At 54.5% G+C, this 18,631-nt stretch overlaps 1 protein-coding gene across 20 annotated transcripts in view; it reads right to left on the bottom strand.

Moving 5' to 3' along the window:
• Nucleotides 1-18,631, bottom strand: part of LRRFIP1 (LRR binding FLII interacting protein 1) — a 133,564-nt gene that overhangs the window by 64,308 nt on the left and 50,625 nt on the right. For 2 of the 20 annotated variants that reach the window (XM_076006091.1, XM_076006092.1), the window contains exon 1: nt 11,717-12,032. The exons of 13 other annotated variants lie outside the window; for them this stretch is intronic. In XM_076006091.1, the coding sequence (XP_075862206.1) occupies nt 11,717-11,782 (66 nt within the window). In that variant the 5' untranslated portion in view covers nt 11,783-12,032. Of the gene's footprint in view, nt 1-10,113; nt 10,586-11,716; nt 12,039-18,631 lie in introns of those variants that run through there. 5 more of the 20 variants (XM_076006080.1, XM_076006087.1, XM_076006088.1 and 2 more) reach the window with 5 other exon arrangements.

The following is an 18,631-nucleotide window of genomic DNA, read 5'->3' as shown; positions in this document are numbered from 1 at the left end:
TATAGGAGAGGGACCCACGGCACAGAGAGGCTAAGCAACCTGCCCAAGGTCACACAGCTTGTAAGGGGCAGGGCTGGGCAGTCTGCCCTCCTCTGAGCTACAACAGACACACAGAGCAGAGCATCAGAGCTGGATGCTCCTGCAGGTTGCTAGTTTGACCCCTCTCTTGACAAGCAGGGAGTGGAGGCCGGGGAAGCTGCCAGACTGAGGTCAGGGGGCTGCTGGCCTGGTGCTGGGACTCACCCCGACTCTCTAGACTCCCAGCCAGTCACCAAGAAGCACACCTGCACCCTCAGCTTCCCCTTCAGCCCTGCAGTGCCAGGAGAACCACCCTTCCTCAAGACAGATCAGAGCAAATAGTTATAGCTGTTAGAGTCCGTCCTTTTTTTTTTTAGACAGAGTAGCTGGGACTACAGGCATGCACCACCATGCCCGGCTAATTTTTTCTATATATTTTTAGTTGTCCAATTAATTTCTTTCTATTTTTAGTAGAGACGGGGTCTCACTCTTGCTCAGGCTGGTCTCCAACTCCTGACCTTGAGCAATCCACCCGCCTTGGCCACCCAGAGTGCTAGGATTACAGGCGTGAGCCACCCCGCCTGGCCCAGAGTCCGTCCTTATGTTAAACAAACCAACAAATGAAAACTGCCTCCACTGAACCGCCTTTCAGTTTGTAGCTGTTCTGCCATATTCTACTTGAGAGCGCTGAAACTGTCCGGCCAGGGACGGCCAATGCATGGCGTCAAACCCGCGTTTATGTTCATGTTCCACATGCTACGATTCTCATGCCGTTTTCATGCAGAACAACAGCCCAGTGATGTCAGATGGCACGAGTGTTCCAGAATTTAGGTTTCCTGGTACCAAATAAATCCCACCTTCTTTCCACTTAAGTTTTCTTGGGAATGCAAATCCTCACACCAATGGTTCCATAAACACAGTTTTCCGGGAACTCACATCATCTTTGTTTTTTGTTCAGAGAGAGGGGGTCTTGCTATGCTGGCCAGGCTGGAGTGTGGGGCCTATTCACAGGTGCCATCATCGCGCACTGTAACCTCGAACTCCTGGTCTCAAGCAATCCTCCCCGCTCGGCCTCCTGAGCAGCTGGGATACAGGCGGTTGCCCCCACGCCCGGCTCCTAGAGAATCTTAGAGCAGGGCCTTCAGAGACGGCCAGTGTGCTCCTGGTGGGGGCTGCGGCCAGCCAGCGGCAAGGTGGGCTGCGGGCGCCCCGTCCGGCGGGCTCACGCCAGGAAGGGGGTCCTGATGTCACGGGCCATCCCCTCCACACAGTGTGTCACAAATTTACCTTCTTTCTAAGTTCTCACCTGGATTGAAACTAGCCTCGGGTGAGCTGTCTTCCAGCTCGGCCTGCCTGCGTCCCCACAAGGAATTTGTCCTATAACCTATAACCGTGGCTCCTTTATCAACCCACCCATGTCTTTCAAATCAAGGGGCGTCAAAAGTCACAGCTGCACCTGAGTTTTGAACCTTCCACGCCGTTTTCGCTCTCTAAGGCCACGGCACGTTGCGAGAAGGCCGGGTGGAGTCTGGGAAAAGGCCCGGCATGGGGGGAGGGGCCGGAGAAGGAAAGCGCATAGGACTGACTTTCTACGGCCCCAGCCAGCCAGCAAATGACGAAGGCCACCCGTGGGGAGGGACGGGGCTCCGCGCACTGCTGGCTCGGTTTCCAAGCCAGCAGGTAACAGGCCAGAGTCGTCACGGCGGCCTTAGCCCCCCCTCGGCGTGGGAGAGGAGGCAGAGAGGGGTGGTCTGGCAGAAGGGGAGGGAGGGCCGGGGGAGGAGGGTCCAGGCTGAGGACTCAAGGAAGAGGGAAGGGAAAGCAAGAGGAAGCTGCCACCAGATGGGGACAGGACAGGAGCTCAGTAAGCAGAATTCCGGGATGGTCCCCGAGATTCCTACCGTGTTTCCCCCAAAACAAGAAAGGGTCTTATATTTATTTTTCCTCAAGAAGACACCATAGGGCTTATTTTCAGGGGATGTGTGATTTTCCCCTCAAAGCCTCAGCGTGCAGCACACACAGGATAACCAGGACCCGACAGGGGGAGCCGCCCTTGTTGGTGGGGCTGCCCGCGCCTTTCCAGTCACCTCTGGGACAGTAGCTGCCACGATGGGGCAGATGGGAAGGGCTGCTCGTCTTCTTTCCCGCTCCGAGACGACACGCATGGGTTGTGCAGACGCGCTGCGTAGCCACGCCCGTCACTAGGGCTTGTTTTTGGGGTGGGGCTTCTATTGCACACATGCTTAGACATCTGCTGGGGCTTATTTCATGGGCAGGGCTTATTTTCGGGGAAACACAGCACCACCGGTGCACACGCACTGCGCAGCCCCTGTCCTGGCATGTGCGGGGGATGTGGATGTGATGGATGCCGCTCCCGTGGTTGGGCCGAGCAAGAAGCCCTGAGCTACACGCTGGGCACGGTCACTCCATGCCAGGGACTCTAGAAATGGCGGGCTCTGGACCCCGAAGCTGCCCTTCTCTGCTCAAGACCTCTTTGCTGAGATACACAGTAAGACACTTAAGGGTGCGATGACAGGATCTCCCTCTGACTGTCTCAGAATGACCTGGGTGCTGGAGCAAGTGGGGTGTGAACGGCTGTGGGTTGGCCACTGTTGAGGCTGGGGGGGGGGGACACGGGCTGTTTAAATTAATTGATGGCTCTCAAATGTCAGCCCCCAGCAGAGAACCAGCCTCACCTGGAACCTGTCAGAAATGCTAGCGTCAGGCCCACCCCGACCTGCTGGGCTCCCACAAGCGACAAGCGCTCCAGGCCTGCTGGCAATCCCTGATCCCTCTCCCTCGCACCTGCTCTAGGCAGGCCACCTACTTCTCGGTCTGTCTGACTTCTTTCCTAAAAAATAGCAAAGATTTAAAAAGAAGAAAAGGAAAGAAGGAGACGAAGGAGCCCCCAAACCGAAGCCCATGGACGCATGGCTAGGAGACCTCCACGGTGCTGGGGCAGGGTTTTGCTGGAAGCCCCCGCAGTGCCACCCCACGGGGCTCCCCCTGGTCCCGCAGCTGCCCCAGGGCCGGGCGGGGCAGAGGGAGGCGGACACAGCTGAACTCCCCAACCAGATGCCGCTCCCCGCTGGCCGGGGTCTGGAATGCCAGAGCGCCACCTCCCTTTGCAGGCGACACAGCCGGCCCTCCCCCAGGATCCGACTGCCCTGGCCGGGGTCCCACACGCTGTTCCACGCACTGGGCTGTAGAGTAAGACTGTCGTTGGGGGAGGGGGGATGGTTGGGGAAAAAAAGACTCCATTTATCACCAGAGTTCCTCACCATAATAATTCTAAAAAGCTGAACCTCTGACTCCAGAGTTGGGCAGAGTTGGACTTTCACGTCTTATTTTGCCAAATGGAAACACGAGAGCACCCTGGAACCGAGGTGATGATGGGGACGGGGGGTCTAAAAACACACGAGGCAGCACAGGCCTGCCCCCCGGGCCTCCTGAAGACAGGGCCGAGGCAGCCAGGTCTCCCGCCGCTGTCCTCCACGCCACCATCCCCACCGCCTGCCGTGGAGCTGGGCCCGTCACCAGGCACCCGGCCCGCGGGCCAGAGGGGAGACAGACCACCGAAGCCACCCTCCTCCCACGACAGGAGGCCTGCTCTGGGCTGCACAGACCCCGTGCAACGTCTCCGGAGCCAGGCCGGAGAAGCCTCCAGAAAGCTGTGCGAAGAAGTCACCGTCGTCTTGAGCCACAGATGAAAGGCCTTAGGGGCTCCCTTCTCGAGGGGTCCCTACGCCACACAGAAAGGCCCGGCGGGCTCCAGTTCCAGGCAGAAGCACAGAGCAGGCTCCTGCTCGGAGCACCAGAGACTCCCGGCCGCAAAAGACAGTCATCTGGAGACAACGGCCGCTCCTTCCTGAGGGTCTGGGAACAGCCCGCTCGGGCTGGGGGGAGGCCAAGGACAACTAGAAAAAGAAGCTATTGACCAGGACACCAAGACAAAGCCCAGGACAGAGGCGGCAGAGCACCCTGCTAGCTGGAGATGCTGCCCAGGGCGAGCAGCCCCGACACCCTGAACCCAGCTCCAGTGAAGTCTGGGGGCTCTGACAGCTCTAACGCATTTGCATCCTTCTTGTGGCCCCTCCCAGGAAGTCCCCACGCAAAGGACAAGAACGTGACATGGTGGGGCAGAGGTCCTGACCGCTGTAGGGACGAAGGTGTGGCAGGTGGCCCTTGTGGCAGCTTCTTCGAAGCCCGGCACAACTTCAGGGAGTCCCAGCTCGGCCTGTCCGTTTCCTGAGCGTCGCAGCTTTCCTGGGGTCCCAGCCTCGTGTGGCATTCTACACCCCGGGACCCCCCACCCTGCAGCCACAGAAAAAGTCCTCCCTCTGTTTTCAGACTCTGTACGTGGCACCCAAGGGCTCCAGAATTCTACACAGCAGCTGGAAGGGGTCTATGAGCCGCAGCTCTCGGGCAGTTCTCGAGAAATAGGACTGAGATGTGTCACTTCCTCCACCCAGGCTGAGAAAGTTCTGGGGCCCTGGGGAGGCACCCAACCTCAGCTGGGAGGCCGGCTCAGCCTGGTGGAGACTCACTGCACGTCACTCACGTGCAGGTCAGCGACTGCCGCGCCCGGGGGCCGAGGGAGGGGACCGCTGCTCGGGGAGGGGCAGTTCCTCAGCCCCCAGGGCTCCGCCAGCAGGAGGGCGAATGCATGTTGGTCACACACATGCATCTGAGCCCCCAGGTTTTAGAATCATGCTGAATTGAAATCCGGTAGCTTTCTTCCAGGCCCCGTGATATGCCCCAACTATAGGCTACGATCTTTTGGGGAAAGTTTGAAGGATGTCTGTGAAGTCCGCTCCTGTGACTGTACAGGAAGACTGTGCAGGTGAAGGGCCAACAAGGGACCGGTTTTGTTTAGGAACAAGCAAGGAGGCGGCTGCCACACGGCTCCCTTCCCCAGTGGCCTTGGCTACAGGAAGTGGCAACAGCCACCCACTTTTGTTTTCTTTGTAAACCCCCCACCCCTCAGATGCAGGAGCCTCTAAAAATAGCCGGTTACTCAGGGCAACGTGCAGGGGAGAGGGCGAGCACAGGGCCGGTGCCTCCCAGCCCGGCTGCCCGTGCATCTTACTTCAGTGCAGGCAGCCCCTGTGAGTCCCCCAAAAACCACAGGGGGCCCCATCTGCAGCCACGGCTGGGAGGACAGTCGCTACTGAGTGAGGACATGTGGCTGTCAGGGCCGGAAGTGCTGACTCAGAGGCATTTTGGAAATGGGGGGGGGTCACACTGATGGGGGGGGGTGAATGGCACAAAAGGGGCGGGGCCAGGACCGCCAATCACCCGGCATCAGATGGGCCCACACTGTGGCCTCTCGGGCAGATGGAAAAACTGCTGTTTTTAATTTTGGGATCTATAACCCGATTCCAACTTACAAGTAAACTCAACATATATCTCACAGGGTTCAAACATGTATTAAACGTTCCAGAAATTGGAAATGGAGGGAGGATTACACTTGGCTTTGTCCAGAACTTCCCCAGGCGTCAGTCACGATTTCAGAATCTCAAATCACAGGCGGCGACATGAGGGGTGGCGTGGGGGTCTCAGCACCGCACACCTGCACCTGTCTGTATCCACCGCTCCTGGTACACCTGGGTGTGAGCGCTTCTGTTTCAAGATTCATGCTGTGTTGCTATAAATTACCTTTCTTTCTTTTTAAGCGAATATTATACTGACTTAAAACTATGCATGCTGGTTGATTTTATAACCTAAGAATTTCATTTCAGGTTAGTAACGAGGATGTGAAGGACCTTGTTATGAAAAGGGGGTGCCGGGCCCGGCAGGGCCGCAGCTCAGTGTGGAAGCAGGTGCGGTCCTTCCCTCCTCACTCAGACGGCTCACAACACACTTCCCAAACTCGCTCGGGTACCACTCAGAGCACAGGTCCGGACAGAATAGACAGGACATACTTTCACCAAGCTTAGGTGAAAATCTGGAGGACACAAAATTAAAGACTAAAAGCTTAACTGGCTATTTAGAACACCATGTTCCCATCAGAATTAAGTCAGACGAGTTAAGGAGTACACTAAAGTTATCATGAAATGTTATGATAAAACAGCAGCCTTCAAAGAAGGCTTTACCTGGCAAGGCTGCTCCGGCCTGGGCTACAGCCTGAGGAGGGGGCTCTACCGCCCTGCAGGGGGACCCAGTGGACGAGTCCCGGAAACACTGGGTGGGACTGTCTCTGGAGCCGTGGCTGCAGCATGCTCAGCGGGGATCCGAGTTTCCGCAGCTGGGGACCCTGCAGACCTGGCCCTGTCCACCAGCCTGGGCTCTCTCGCCAGCTCTGTGAGCTTGGGTAAATCACTTAATTTTGAACACCCGCCCTCACTACAGAAGCAGGGGGGAACATAATCTCTAAGAGTTTCCTTCTCCTGTGAAATTCTATACCTACATAATCTCTAAGAGCTTATCTTGTGAAATTCTGTCTTTACCCCAGAGGTGAATTAAATAATGCACAATTAATAATTAAATGTACACCGAAGCTGTCCACAGACTTTTCTTTCCCTGCTTCGCTACTGGAAATCTCTGCACTTTGCTTTCCAGAATAATGAACGGGTTTAAGGTACTTCACAAACTAAAACAACAGACACATTAAACGAGAACAAAACGATGCCACTTTGTCGAGTGCAATGACCGATCCATCTACCTGCTCGAACTTCGCGGCACAATCGGGCTCAGCAGCGACCCACGCTGTGCTGAGGAAGGCAGATGCATTTCTACTCTCGCTACTCTCGTACATTTTTTTTCCCTGGGATGAATGAATCTTCCTATTTCTTTCCATAGCCTCCACAGGCCGGAACTAGAAAGGAGAGCCAGGACAACCACTAACGAGGCTGTGTGGGACTGAAGGTGAGGGTGGGCTGCCTCCCCTGCGCCACTTCTCTCCAGGTGGCAGGTGTCCCTCCTGCCAGCGCCTGGACTCCCCTCCCTTCGCCTCCGCCTGCCCCACCCAAGGCCGGCCTATAAACCCCTCAGCTTTAAGGTTGCACAAAAACATTTCAACTGTTGCTGCTCGGAACAGGGCTGAGCACCCCCGCAGCGCCACGGGCTCCTGCCGTGGGCGGCACAACTACTGATGCGCTATCCGCTAATTCCCTCGGTGCTCCTGGGACCGGCTATGAAAGAAACGGCAGCCGTCGTCTCCATCCTCAATGAACTTGCTTCCTGGGATGAGGATGAGGGAGGGGCTACACAACACAGAAAAAAAAAGGCTTAAATCTCAGCGATTCCTGGGTGTACATATGTTGACGTAAGTAATAATTAAGATGCTAGTATAGTACAAAAACAGCAAAACAGAAGTTTCTACAGTCTTTTGTGTCTACTATTCTTTTCCTTATTTTGAAAAATAAAATTCATTGCATGAGCTCTTACCTGAAAACTACCAGATATAGAAAAGTTCGATGGGAGGAAGGCTTCTCCGTAAGCATTCAGAGCAAGGACTCGGGTCCTAAAAGGCTGTTTTAGCACAAGGAAATCCTTCAGCCCCATGTAGGGCTCTGAGACCCGAGGCTGCGATGAACGGCTGACAACAGCCACAGCAGCACAGCTACCTGCTAGACCCTGCCCTAAGCACTCTCTATAGCGGTGACAGTTCATCAGCACCGGCTCCAAGTCAGCAGGCCTGGGTCTGAACTGCCTACTAGCTGTGGGGACTTGAAAAGTCCCCTGACTTTTCTAGCCCCAGTGTCCTCTTTATCTGTAAACTGGAGATAACAAAACTACCTAACCCCCACGAGGTTACGGCAAGGGTCGGGGAAAACTTGCGTATACAACACTTAACTGAGATGACTCAGTTGAGGTTTGGTAAATGTTGGCTGCTTTTACAACTTGCACAGTATCTTCTGTGACAGCTACTAAATCTAACAGTAGAAACTCCGTCCCCATTAAGTTTGGAAGCACAATGAGAAGACAAGCACACTAAGGCACCCACCCCGCAGAACGGCGGGAAAAGGTGCCACCCAGGACATTTCAGAGGAGGCAGGTGGATATTCCAGCTCACACCAAAGCTCACTCCCTATGCCTCTGCCCCTAGGGAAACTACGCACCTCCTTGCCACAGAAAGTAAAAAACACGGGAGGATCCAAAATGATCTTACTTTAATAATCTCCATTAGACAAACACACAAATGCAACATTTTGGTTTAAATTAAAAGTAAATCTTACTTCTCTGCTACAAAGTAGTTGTAAATTAGATTCAAGCTCAAACTTCTTAACTGGTTTTTAAAGTTGTCAAGATACAGTATCAAGGAGAAGCCACTTGAAACACTGGTCCTCCCCAAAATGAATGAATGATGAACAAATCGCAGAAGACATGTTAGCAGTGGTGCTGGTGTTTTTTTATTTGCTTTATTGTTTTGGAGTCTGACTTGGGGCAGGGGGTTGTAGTGGTGGTCTGCGATCACTTACATGGTAATTCTGAGTCATTCAATCTTGCATGTAGTCAAAGTAATGCTTTGTTTAATTTGGGAGAAAGAATGAAGTTTATTTAATTTTATCTAGATAATCTGAATAATGAAAGTCCTAGTAAATCTACTCCCTGAAAATGAGCTTCTTTATTTAAAAAAACAAACTAGAATCTGGGTGGCCTCCAGTAAAAACAGTAAGGTAATAAAAATTCCTCTTCTCCCCGTCCCATGTCTAACATACACTGAGATGTAACAGGCTTATTAATTGGGGCTCCAAGATTAACCTTTTGAATACGAACATTTTGGAAACACTGGCATATGAGTAACCAGTCATAAACAATTCCTTTGCTGAGTCACACAGTCTGATTTTTCAGGGATAAGAATTCCTCTTGAACATTGCCTTTTGAGGAGCAAACACTGCGCCAACATTTAGTCTCACAATTCAGCAGGGATTGGATAAGAGCCTCACGCTAATCAGGTAATCCTCCAATCAACGTCGCTGAAACACAACTTCGCATCTATAAATAACTCGATTTCCTGTGCTCGGCATAAGCGGCAGTTGAGGCTAGAGGGTTTAGTGAAACTCACTAGAGAGGTTTCTGCTGCGTGTGATACCAGTCCGGGCTGAACAGAAACTAACTTTTAAAAAGGGAAATTTTAGTCTCCATCTTTGCCCCCAAAGTAGGGCACTCTTAGAAAAGACCTACCTTTCCATTTTTACTCCTTAACTGCCCGGGGAAATGACATGTCTTAATAAACCATAGGACTCCAGTGCTCACTATCTCGGGCTGAGCCACAGCAGGGCTGGCCACCTCGTGCTGACTTCAGCCCCTCATCTGTCAACACTCCCACTCTCCAAGACCTGGGGACCCCGGCACAGGTGCCTACAACCAGAGGTGACTTGGGAGATGGTCTCCACTTTGTGCCCTGACTGCCCCTCCTTGGATGGTGCGGACCATTTGCGAGGGCTGAGTGCTAGTCGGTATGTGGAAAGAGACCAGGGGTGACACAACCCTTCGCCAACACGGGGAAGTTACAAAAGTTAAAGAAACGCGCAGTTTCTCCACTGTGGGTGGCTGACCCTCTCCTGCGGCTCCGGGGAGGGCGCCGGCTTGCTCAAGAAGCCGCTCAGATCCGGCTTTCCTCCCGCTAGGTGAGGCAGAGCCCGCCGAATCGACTTCCTGCTGAGGCCCAGCTCTGCTCCCGCACCAAGGCGGCCTCCAGCCACTCTTCTCCACGGGAGACCCTCGTTCCCAGGACCCAGGGACACAATGCAGGACACAAACTGGCACTGACCAGTTTGCGACACCTGCTACTAGTCTCCAACTGGTATGCACGGCCTACGGCCCAGAGCGAGCAGTGCTGGGTGACTCTACTTCTAACGCACCCCCAAGCCCTGCCTGGCTGTCATTCAGCTCGTTTCCCTTCCGGGAGACCATTGCCCTCGCAGACAGGGGCCGTGCTCCACGTCTACTCTCCATGGCCCACTCTGTAACAAAGTCTCGCCACTGTTTACTAGCAGCAGCCCTTAGTCAAATGCATTCACAAGGCTGTAGAGAAATGTATGAAATATTCACACTAAGAGGGACAGAGACTAAAAATAGCCTCCCATCGGGACGGTTCTCTGCCAAAATTCTGCCACAAACGTATAAAAACAAAAACAAAACGCAAACCTTTCCGTTTCCAGAGCTTACTGGATTCTGGAGTTGGGGCGAGGGGCGGTGAGCCCGGGCCGGTCGGGCACCTCCCGGGCTGGATGCGGCCCAGACTCCCCTCTCACTTCTTCCTGGCAGCCTCCCCGCCAAGTAGCCAGCCAGCCCAGGCGCGCCCAGGAGGCCCCAGCCTTCAGTGCCAGCAGGATAGCTAGGTGTGCCCAGACTGCTGCATATTCCCCAGTCGGCCTGTCCCTCCCTCCCTCACATCCAGATCTCTGTGTTTACTCTTCCCTTCTCCAAGGACTCTGGGCCAGCAGTTAGTTCCTCCTCACATCCGCCCTGTTCTCTTGCCATCTATGGAGTGCCAGCCTGCCCCCGAACACCAGCCTTCCTCTGCAGCACTCTCGCCCTTCCCTCTCTCAGGAACCCTTTCCTGACAGCCAGTCGAGGGTCTGCCTCCAGGTCCCAGGGCCCCAGGAACTAAGCAGGCTCAGGGAGAGGAACCAGCTCCAAAAGCCTGGCCCGCTGCCAGAGCCCTAGATGAGGTCATAGGCAAAGCACACAGAAATGGGCAAAAAGAAAACCCTGCCACCACCTGACAGGCGAGGAACTGGACTTTCAAGTGTGCTCTCATCAGAATCTCTACCTCTGAGCTTCTCTCCGGCATTTCCTAGTAAGTGCTACCAGAGCCGGGGCTGTCTCATTCATCTTGAATCCTTCACAAACACCCGGAAGATGATTAATCTCTACCCGATGAAGGAGCGATTGTTTTAGGCTCACACTTTTATCGAGGTCCCATGAAGACTGGCTAAAGCGGAAATATAGGGGCTCTCCGTGGACTAACTACATAAAACATTTCTTTTCCAAAGTGTCCCCTTTCACTTTTAAATATTTCCATTCACAATCAACCACTAGCTGCATGGAAATAGGTAGTTACAAAGCTTCCCCACCTCTCTGCCCAATTTCAATGCCAACCTACCCCTACCTCCTTGATCCCTCTACCGGGCGCCGAGCTGGGTACCGGCGAAGCCCCACAGGTGGAGGATCCTGTCCGGAGTGGGAAGACTCTGGGATATCGGCCACAGTGGGTGTGGGGCGCAGGGTCCTGGGGGGGGGGTCCTAAGGCTCCAGAAAAGGATGACTGCTCCGAAGCACCCAGCCGCTGGTGTGCCAGCCCCGGGGCGAGCGTGCTTGCTCTGGGCACCAGTTCCTGGGCGCTGTATTTTGTAAAATACCAACGAAGCAGCTCGGCGTGAAATTCTAGACCAGGCGCAGACCCGGCCGGAGCCAACCAGCTGGGCAGAGCCTGTCAAGGGACCGTCCCCGCAGGCAGAGGAGAGAGAGCGCGTTCCTTCTCGCCCTTGGAAGGGGCGTCTACAATAAAATGCGCTTTCCAGCACGGTAAGGGGCGCCGGGGCCACCAGCCGCGCCGAGAGCAGAGCGCGCCGCTGCCCGCGCGCCTCGTGCCGGGACGCCCAGTCGCCGGTCCGGGTTCCGGCCCCGGAGCCCACCCCGCGCGGCGGACGGTGCGGTCTGCTCCTGGCCTTAGAACAATCAGAAACTCTGCTAACAAAGGCCGCTCGCAGTCGGAAAGAAAGTTTCGAAAGCGTGTGCCCCTTACCAGTCGCTGAGCCTCGGGACTCAGGCAGTCTATTTCCGTGTTCTGCGCGGCCGCGGGGTTGGTCATCCTGGCGGCCACACGCGCGGCCCGCTCCCGGCGGGGACTCTCCGCGCGGCCTCCGGGCGTCCGCGGCGGGCACCTCTCAGCGCAGCCGCATCCCTGCGCGGGACTGTGCCCACGACGCAGCGATTCCCCGCGACGGCCCGCGCCGGGATGGCCGAGGAGCGCTCTCGCAGGCGGCCCAGGGTTCCCGGCTCGGGCGCGGCCTCTGGGGCGGGGCGCAGGTGGCCGCGGGCCCCGCCGGGCGGGGGAGGAGACCCAGGGGGGTGGAGAGGAGCCCGGAGCCGCCCCTGCGCGCCCCGCCCCTGCGCGCCCCGCCCCGCCCCGCCCCTGTTAGTCACCGCTCAGCCCCTCCGGCCCCCACCGGAAAGGCGCTGGGGCAAAAAGTCCCGCGGGCAGCCCCGCCCGCCACCCTCCCGCCCGGGCCTGGGTCTGAGGGGGAGGGCGGCTGAGAGGCCGCAGGAGGCCAGCGCTCCACTGGGGGACCCGCAGCCGGGAGGGGTCGACCCCAGGAGGGGCCCGCCGGGGGAGGAGCCAGTGCGGGCGGGGCCTGGCGGGGCGGCCCGAGGGCCGGGTCCCACCCCACACCCCACACCCCCGCACGTCCCGCAAACTCGGGTCGGATCCGCAGCTACCGAGGGGCTGTGGAGGAGCTCCCGGGCCGGTGCCAGCCATTCGGCGCCGATTCGGGTCTCGGGTCTTGGAGCCCGCGGTCTGCACCGTCCATGCAGACGCACCGCGGGGGCGCATGAAGGGGCTGATCTCCCGCACCCCGGGACAGGGACCAGACTCCCCTCATGCGTCCTAGCAATTTAAAATAAAAGTCCTGCGGCAAAGCGCCGGAAGGGTCCCTGACCTGGCCGGGCTGGGCAGAGGCGACCAGACCACGCGGTGGCTATCAGAAGGTCAACGGTGGCTATCAGAAGGTCAACGGTGGCTGTCAGAAGGTCAACCAGTTTTGCGCTTCACCGCGGCCCCTCTCCTGGCCGTGCCCTGCGGACACGTTTCACGGCCTTTCTTACAAAGGCGACCTCCCCGCTCCAGACAGGAATCTCCGGCAGAATCGCCTGTCTTAATTCCCTGCAAAGGCGGCTCCAGAAGTCTCCAGAGACCACAAAGCGACACTGAAATTTAACAGTCCCCCAGCCCCCCATTCTCTGCGCCGACCCAAGTCTGGGCAGCTCTTTAGCGCGGCCTGTGCGCACCGCCTGCCCGCTGGGAACTGGGCGCCGGAGGGCTTCCGAGTCAGGGCTCTGAGGAAAGGGCTGCGGGGAGGGTGGGCAGCGGGGACAGGGTTCTGGGGGCAGGGGACACGGAGACAAGGAGAACAGGGGCCGCGCCAGATTTAAACTTAGAAGATGATCAATCAGAGCGCCACGCTTTGATGGAGGGCATTTCAGATTCACAAAAACAACTTTCCAAGAGAATGAAACGCCTATCTTTCAATAGTCTGTTTTCTCGATATAACACTTTAAAAAAAAAAAAAACATTGATATAACAATTCTATGAGTTCAATTATTTGGAGAAAATAATGTTAAGCTGTTTTACATAAGCAACTGTGGGAACTTACGGGATTTGTCATGGAATGCGATTATAATTTTACTAGTAGTAACAACTTCACAGATGAGAACGGCAGCCAGTTAATAAAATAGCCTCCTCCTCTTGAGACGTGAGCTTGAATATTCTAATCCAGTTGGCAGATTCTAGAGCTACTCACCATCCCATCCCTGTCACCACATGTCCCAGAGCAGGGCACTGGGACAGGCACCACTGGCTTAGCCTGTCCCCGAGGCATTGCCTGAGGACACCTGCAATGACACAGGGAGCATTTTCCTGACCTCACAGGGCCATTCGACTGCTAGGTGTCAGCACCTGAAAAGGGGAGAGAAGCAGGTAAGAAAGTGGGCTCTGGAACCAAACCATCTGGGTCAGTTCCCGGCTCCGCCACTCACCGTGGGATTTTGAGCAAGTTACTCAGCTCCTGTGTCTTGAGTCTCAACTAACACATGCCAGTGATAATGACAGTGACAACTAAAAGGGAGGAGGGAAGGCCCAAGCACGCAGACGCTGCTGGGCACAGTTAGGGTGAGCTGCCCTGCTAGCCTGGCGCGGCCTCATGTAAACCCAGGGCGGTAAAGCTCAACCAGTGCCTGCCCCTCTGCCGCCAGACCGAGTCCCCGTGGTGGAGGCCCAGGCCTCCTCCCCAGCAGGAAGGAAGCGAGTCAACAGGCTGAGACGATGAGAAGAACGGGGATGAGCCCGGCAGAGAGTCTGTGGGCAGCCCAGGGAGGAGAACAAACCTCCCACCCCCCACGAAAGCGATGGGAGGGCCCGCTGCAGAGGATGTAGGTGGCAGGGAAGTGGACGTGCCAAGAAGCAACTAGCTCACCATTCTGGGACCCAGGAACAAACTATTGATGCCAGTGATGAAACAGCTGCCGATTTCTCATTCCACCAAGTAGTAGCCTGTTGTCGAAAACTGCCGTCCGAGCACCCTTCTCCATGGGAGGGTGCTACGTTCTGCTTGTGTTTCAGCCCAGAGTCCTGTGGGGTGGCCGATCTCAGAACCATCCCAGCCCTAGGACAAATGTCCACGTCTACACTGTAAGTTGAGTGCTTAATACGTCTTCCTTGGTGCTCTTACTTGGGTCCCGAGGCCCCAGGAATAAAGCGTGGAGGGTCCACAGTTGCCATCTGTTGGTTTTGACACGAATAACTCTCTAATGGCCCCCCCTCAAAGCCCACTTTCAATGAAGTAACCCCCCCACCCTGACCCCTGGCCTTTTTTAACTTTCAGCAAGGTCACTTGTGAGGGTGGTGACTGGGTGACGGGAACCTACAAACTCGGCCCTGGGAGAGCCTGCCCAGAAGTCAGGGCATGGGTGTGGCTTGAAAGGTGACATTTGTACAGTGGGAACTGCGGGAGTGCACAGGGTTTTGTGCTGGTGCTCACGGCTCCGGAGGTGGCTTGGCAGAGCAATATAAAACGCTCTGCCCTGATGCAGACAAAACTGAAATCACCTAAGAGTCTGAAACAATCGGACAGGTCTCTGTCCTCAGAAAGGTGCACAGAAGAAACCCAAGGGCACCTTTGAAAGGCCCCAGGGGTCTCAGGAAGAGGCTGGCTGTCCGTGCGGACCACGCCAGCAGGGCCCCGGCCTTCCTGTAAAGAGCTGTGAGGCGGATGCCAGTGCTCAATTTTCTCCTCCTTTTGGTAGTGACGATTCATGGACAGCCACTTCTAACGCGTTGACTCTAAATTTCTCGTCCCTTCCTCCGAATTTCCAGGCGGTTAATGACCCGTAAACACACAGAACCGACCTCTTGTGGTCCCTATCTAAGCCCAGAGTCCCTGCACTTAGAAAGCGCTCGGGCTTTGAGAAAGGTCTGACTGTGTCGGCCCGGCATTCTTAAAAGTGCTCATGGCTGCGGGAGAGTTTTTGTCTTCCTCTGTGCCCTCTCAGTGAAAATTAAATGCCCCAAACCTAAAAATCTGTTCTCAGAAGCACAAGAGACTCGTCAGCAAAGAACAAAAGGTAAACAGAGTGGTCTAACTCTGTTCCAGGAACTTCAGAATCACAGCTAACCAGGCAACGCCAGGACATCCGACCGGTCTGGGGCCACGCCCGACCACGCTTTGCTGTGTCTCCATGGTGCTGTGTGTTGCTAGGCTCGCTAGCTGCGCTGCCCTTGGTTCTGCATGCAGGGCCACAGAGCCAGGTCCTTTCAGGGTGACAGCACACAGCCAGAGGCAGGCGGGAGGACAGAGTGGCTCTCAGCCTCCCCATTAGTCAGATAACTAATAGGAAATCATTTTTCTAAATCACAGCCCTCACGTCTGTTTTCCATGAACACGAATCACTAGCCATATTGATTATAGCGAATAAACATCTCTAAATTACTTGTAAAAACCATGCACTTACATGTAGTTTATTACTTTATTTGGATCCTTTTGACTCACATCTAAAAACACGTCATATCATAAATGTGGTCGTGAACTGATCCCCCAGAATTTGCACAGCACCTCTCAGTTCACCGAATACCTTATGCATACACCGAGGCTCACAAAGATTACAGAACTTGTCCACAGACGCGTGCTGGAAGGGTGAAGCCAGGCTTTCAACCCAAGTCCCCACTAACAGTCTGAGCCCTTAGCACACTATGATGGAAAGCACCCATCATGCCGCCTGACACAGAGGTGCTCCTTCCCACCCACCCAGGGGGCCTCACTGGGAACAGGCATTCAGCAGGTGGGCTTGGTGAATGCCCTTCGCTGTCTCCCTGGGCTCAGCCTGGACCAGTGGCCCTGCCCCGCCCCCTCCAGGGGTGCTGGCAAAGCAGGGCACACACCCAGGCTGACGGCAGGAGCCGGATCTCCCAGTAAGACCAGGAGCATTGGTAGGAACATCAAACGGGGCAGCCAGACCTTGCCTGCTGCCTGCAGGAAAGTGGGATCCCACGGCCAGCTGGGTCAGGCCCAAGGTGAACTTGGCCTGCAGGTCCAGGCTGCTTCCAGGGGGCAGAAGCACCCGCAGCAGAAGAGGCTGCACAGCAACGGTGAGCGAGTCTCCAGCATGCGGCACCCCTTCTGTGCCGGGTTTTACACACAACAGCACGGGTCATTCTCACCACGCCAGCCACTGACACAGTCTCCCCCGCCCCTTCCCCCAGACTATGAGTGGGCTCCTCCGGGATGGGAGCATGTTCTCACAGCTCCGAACTTTATAAGTGATGGGTGAGTAGATCAACGGATGGGTGGATGGATGAATGATAGAGAACTAATAAAATAGAGCAATTTGGTGGGTTATCGTGAACTCTCATTGTGCTTAAGTATTTTATATTTTTGTAGCAACTGGAAATAGAACCTCTTAAAAATGACATGCTTTTAGGTTTTTGGTTTTTTTTTTTTTTTTTTTTTTTTTACATAACCACCTAGCACCCAGCAATTCACCACACTTCTTTTTCATCTAATTGGTTTTTGGTTTTGATTTTTTTAAATCGCTTTGGATATTCTGAGGAAAGTGGTGAATTTGATCCTTGGTTGAGCTGAATGGGAAGTGGTGGCAGAGAGCCGCTGTGGGGGTGTCCTGCAGGCACTTCAGCACAGAGTAGTGGCTACTTAGAGGTGCTGGTGCAAACCTGTGGATGACAGAAAGGAGCCGGAAGGAAGGAATCTTGGGATTTTACATCCCACGGATGAGATGTGTAGGGAACAAGCGAGGCAGAGAAGGGGCAGTTGAGAAACAGAAACAGAAGTGGCTCCTGGAAGCCTCAGAGGGAAGAGAACAAGGTCAAGAACGTCTTTATTTTGCAACTAGAAAAACACTGGTTATTGCATTCCATTGTGAAAATTCTACAATTCAACACTTTTGATGATCCGTGTGCGTATAATGAAGGGGGGACGGCAGGACCAAGGGGAGGGGATTTGTTCATTGGATCACAGGTGTCTAAGGATGGACGAGACTCAAGAGCCCAAGGCTGGAGGCTGGAAGGGGAAGGAGAAGAGACGGAGTTTTGGGGAGACCTGAGAACCCGCCAACTGAGGGGGCGCAGGGAGGGGGAGGCCGGGAGGGGGATCAGCCAGGCACTGGCCCCGAGTACTGACCGACTCAGGGTTTGACCTGATTCTGAGCTAAATGGGAATATGAAGACCAAAATGGGCAGGAGAGGGCAGATAGCGAGAAGTAGCTGTCCCTGTGCAGGAATGCTGGGTGGAGAAGTGAGGGAGGATGGGGACCCGGAGGAGCAGAAACAAGGACGTGCCACAGAGCCCCACCGGGCCCAGCCGAGGTGATCAGTGCCTGAGCTCCCTGCCGTGGAGTGCCAGCCAGCCGCCGAGCGGAATAATACTGCCAAGGCGCAGAATCCGATCCACGCTTAAAATGATTTCTAATGTATTTTACTCTGGAATTAAGTTCATCTCCAGAAGTGTGCAAGGATAAGTCTGTAACAATCCTACATGTATCCATTTTTCCAGTCCATCCCTCAGAACTGGTGACCCTTAAGGCAGACCAGAGTGGCCCCAGAAACACCCCCTACGCACGGTGACCAAGGAAATGGCCACAAGCACATGCAATAAATCATCTCTTAGGAAAACCAATTCTGTTCTCCATTAACACGACGCACTGCAGATACCCACCGGTTATTTTCTAAATATATTGAAAACATAACCAAAATCATTATGTATTTTTAAGTCATACAGGAGCAAACTCTGAAAAGTCCCCCTAGTCAACTCTAGTGCAAAGAAAAAAAAAATCTATATATGTTTTCAGAATAGTCCATTTAGAATGCTCTTGATCGGAACAGATGGTGACATGGGGAAAACAAGCTTTACTCTCAACAACTGTGTACATAGCTAACAGAATACCCCATTGACAAATAAGTCAAATATTTCAATACATACTTAGGCAACAGACAATGGCAATTTCAATAAAAAAACAAAAGCAATATTTTTTTTCCAGATACCCATTTATTTGGCTTGGCCCCAGTAATCCTGCCTGTGAGTTTAACAGTCCAGAAAATATGGAATGTCCCTACAATCAGAGCCCTGAAATAATATCTACCCCACTAGCTGAAAATCCAGAAACCAGCCAGGCTACGAGTGTGGCTGACAACCGTCATTCACAGAAAGGACGTGCGGGGAACACAGGGCTTTATAGCCTGAATGTAAACAGTTCCTATAGCAAAAAGGGAAATTTAAGGGTACTTAAGATGGATTCAAACGTTTAAAAGTTTGGCACTGCAGCCAAACAGCTTGACTTACAGATTACCTGATTGAAAGACAGACAAAAACATCAGGAAAAGTATAGAAATTCCTAAAACAGCATCCCTAAAATAATCTTCCCAAGAAAATGA

Source organism: Microcebus murinus, chromosome 8 (assembly GCF_040939455.1).
Source record: "Microcebus murinus isolate Inina chromosome 8, M.murinus_Inina_mat1.0, whole genome shotgun sequence".
Classification (NCBI taxonomy): Eukaryota; Metazoa; Chordata; class Mammalia; order Primates; family Cheirogaleidae; genus Microcebus; species Microcebus murinus.
Note: the sequence above shows the minus strand (reverse complement) of the source record. Positions and strands in the feature narration are given on the sequence as shown.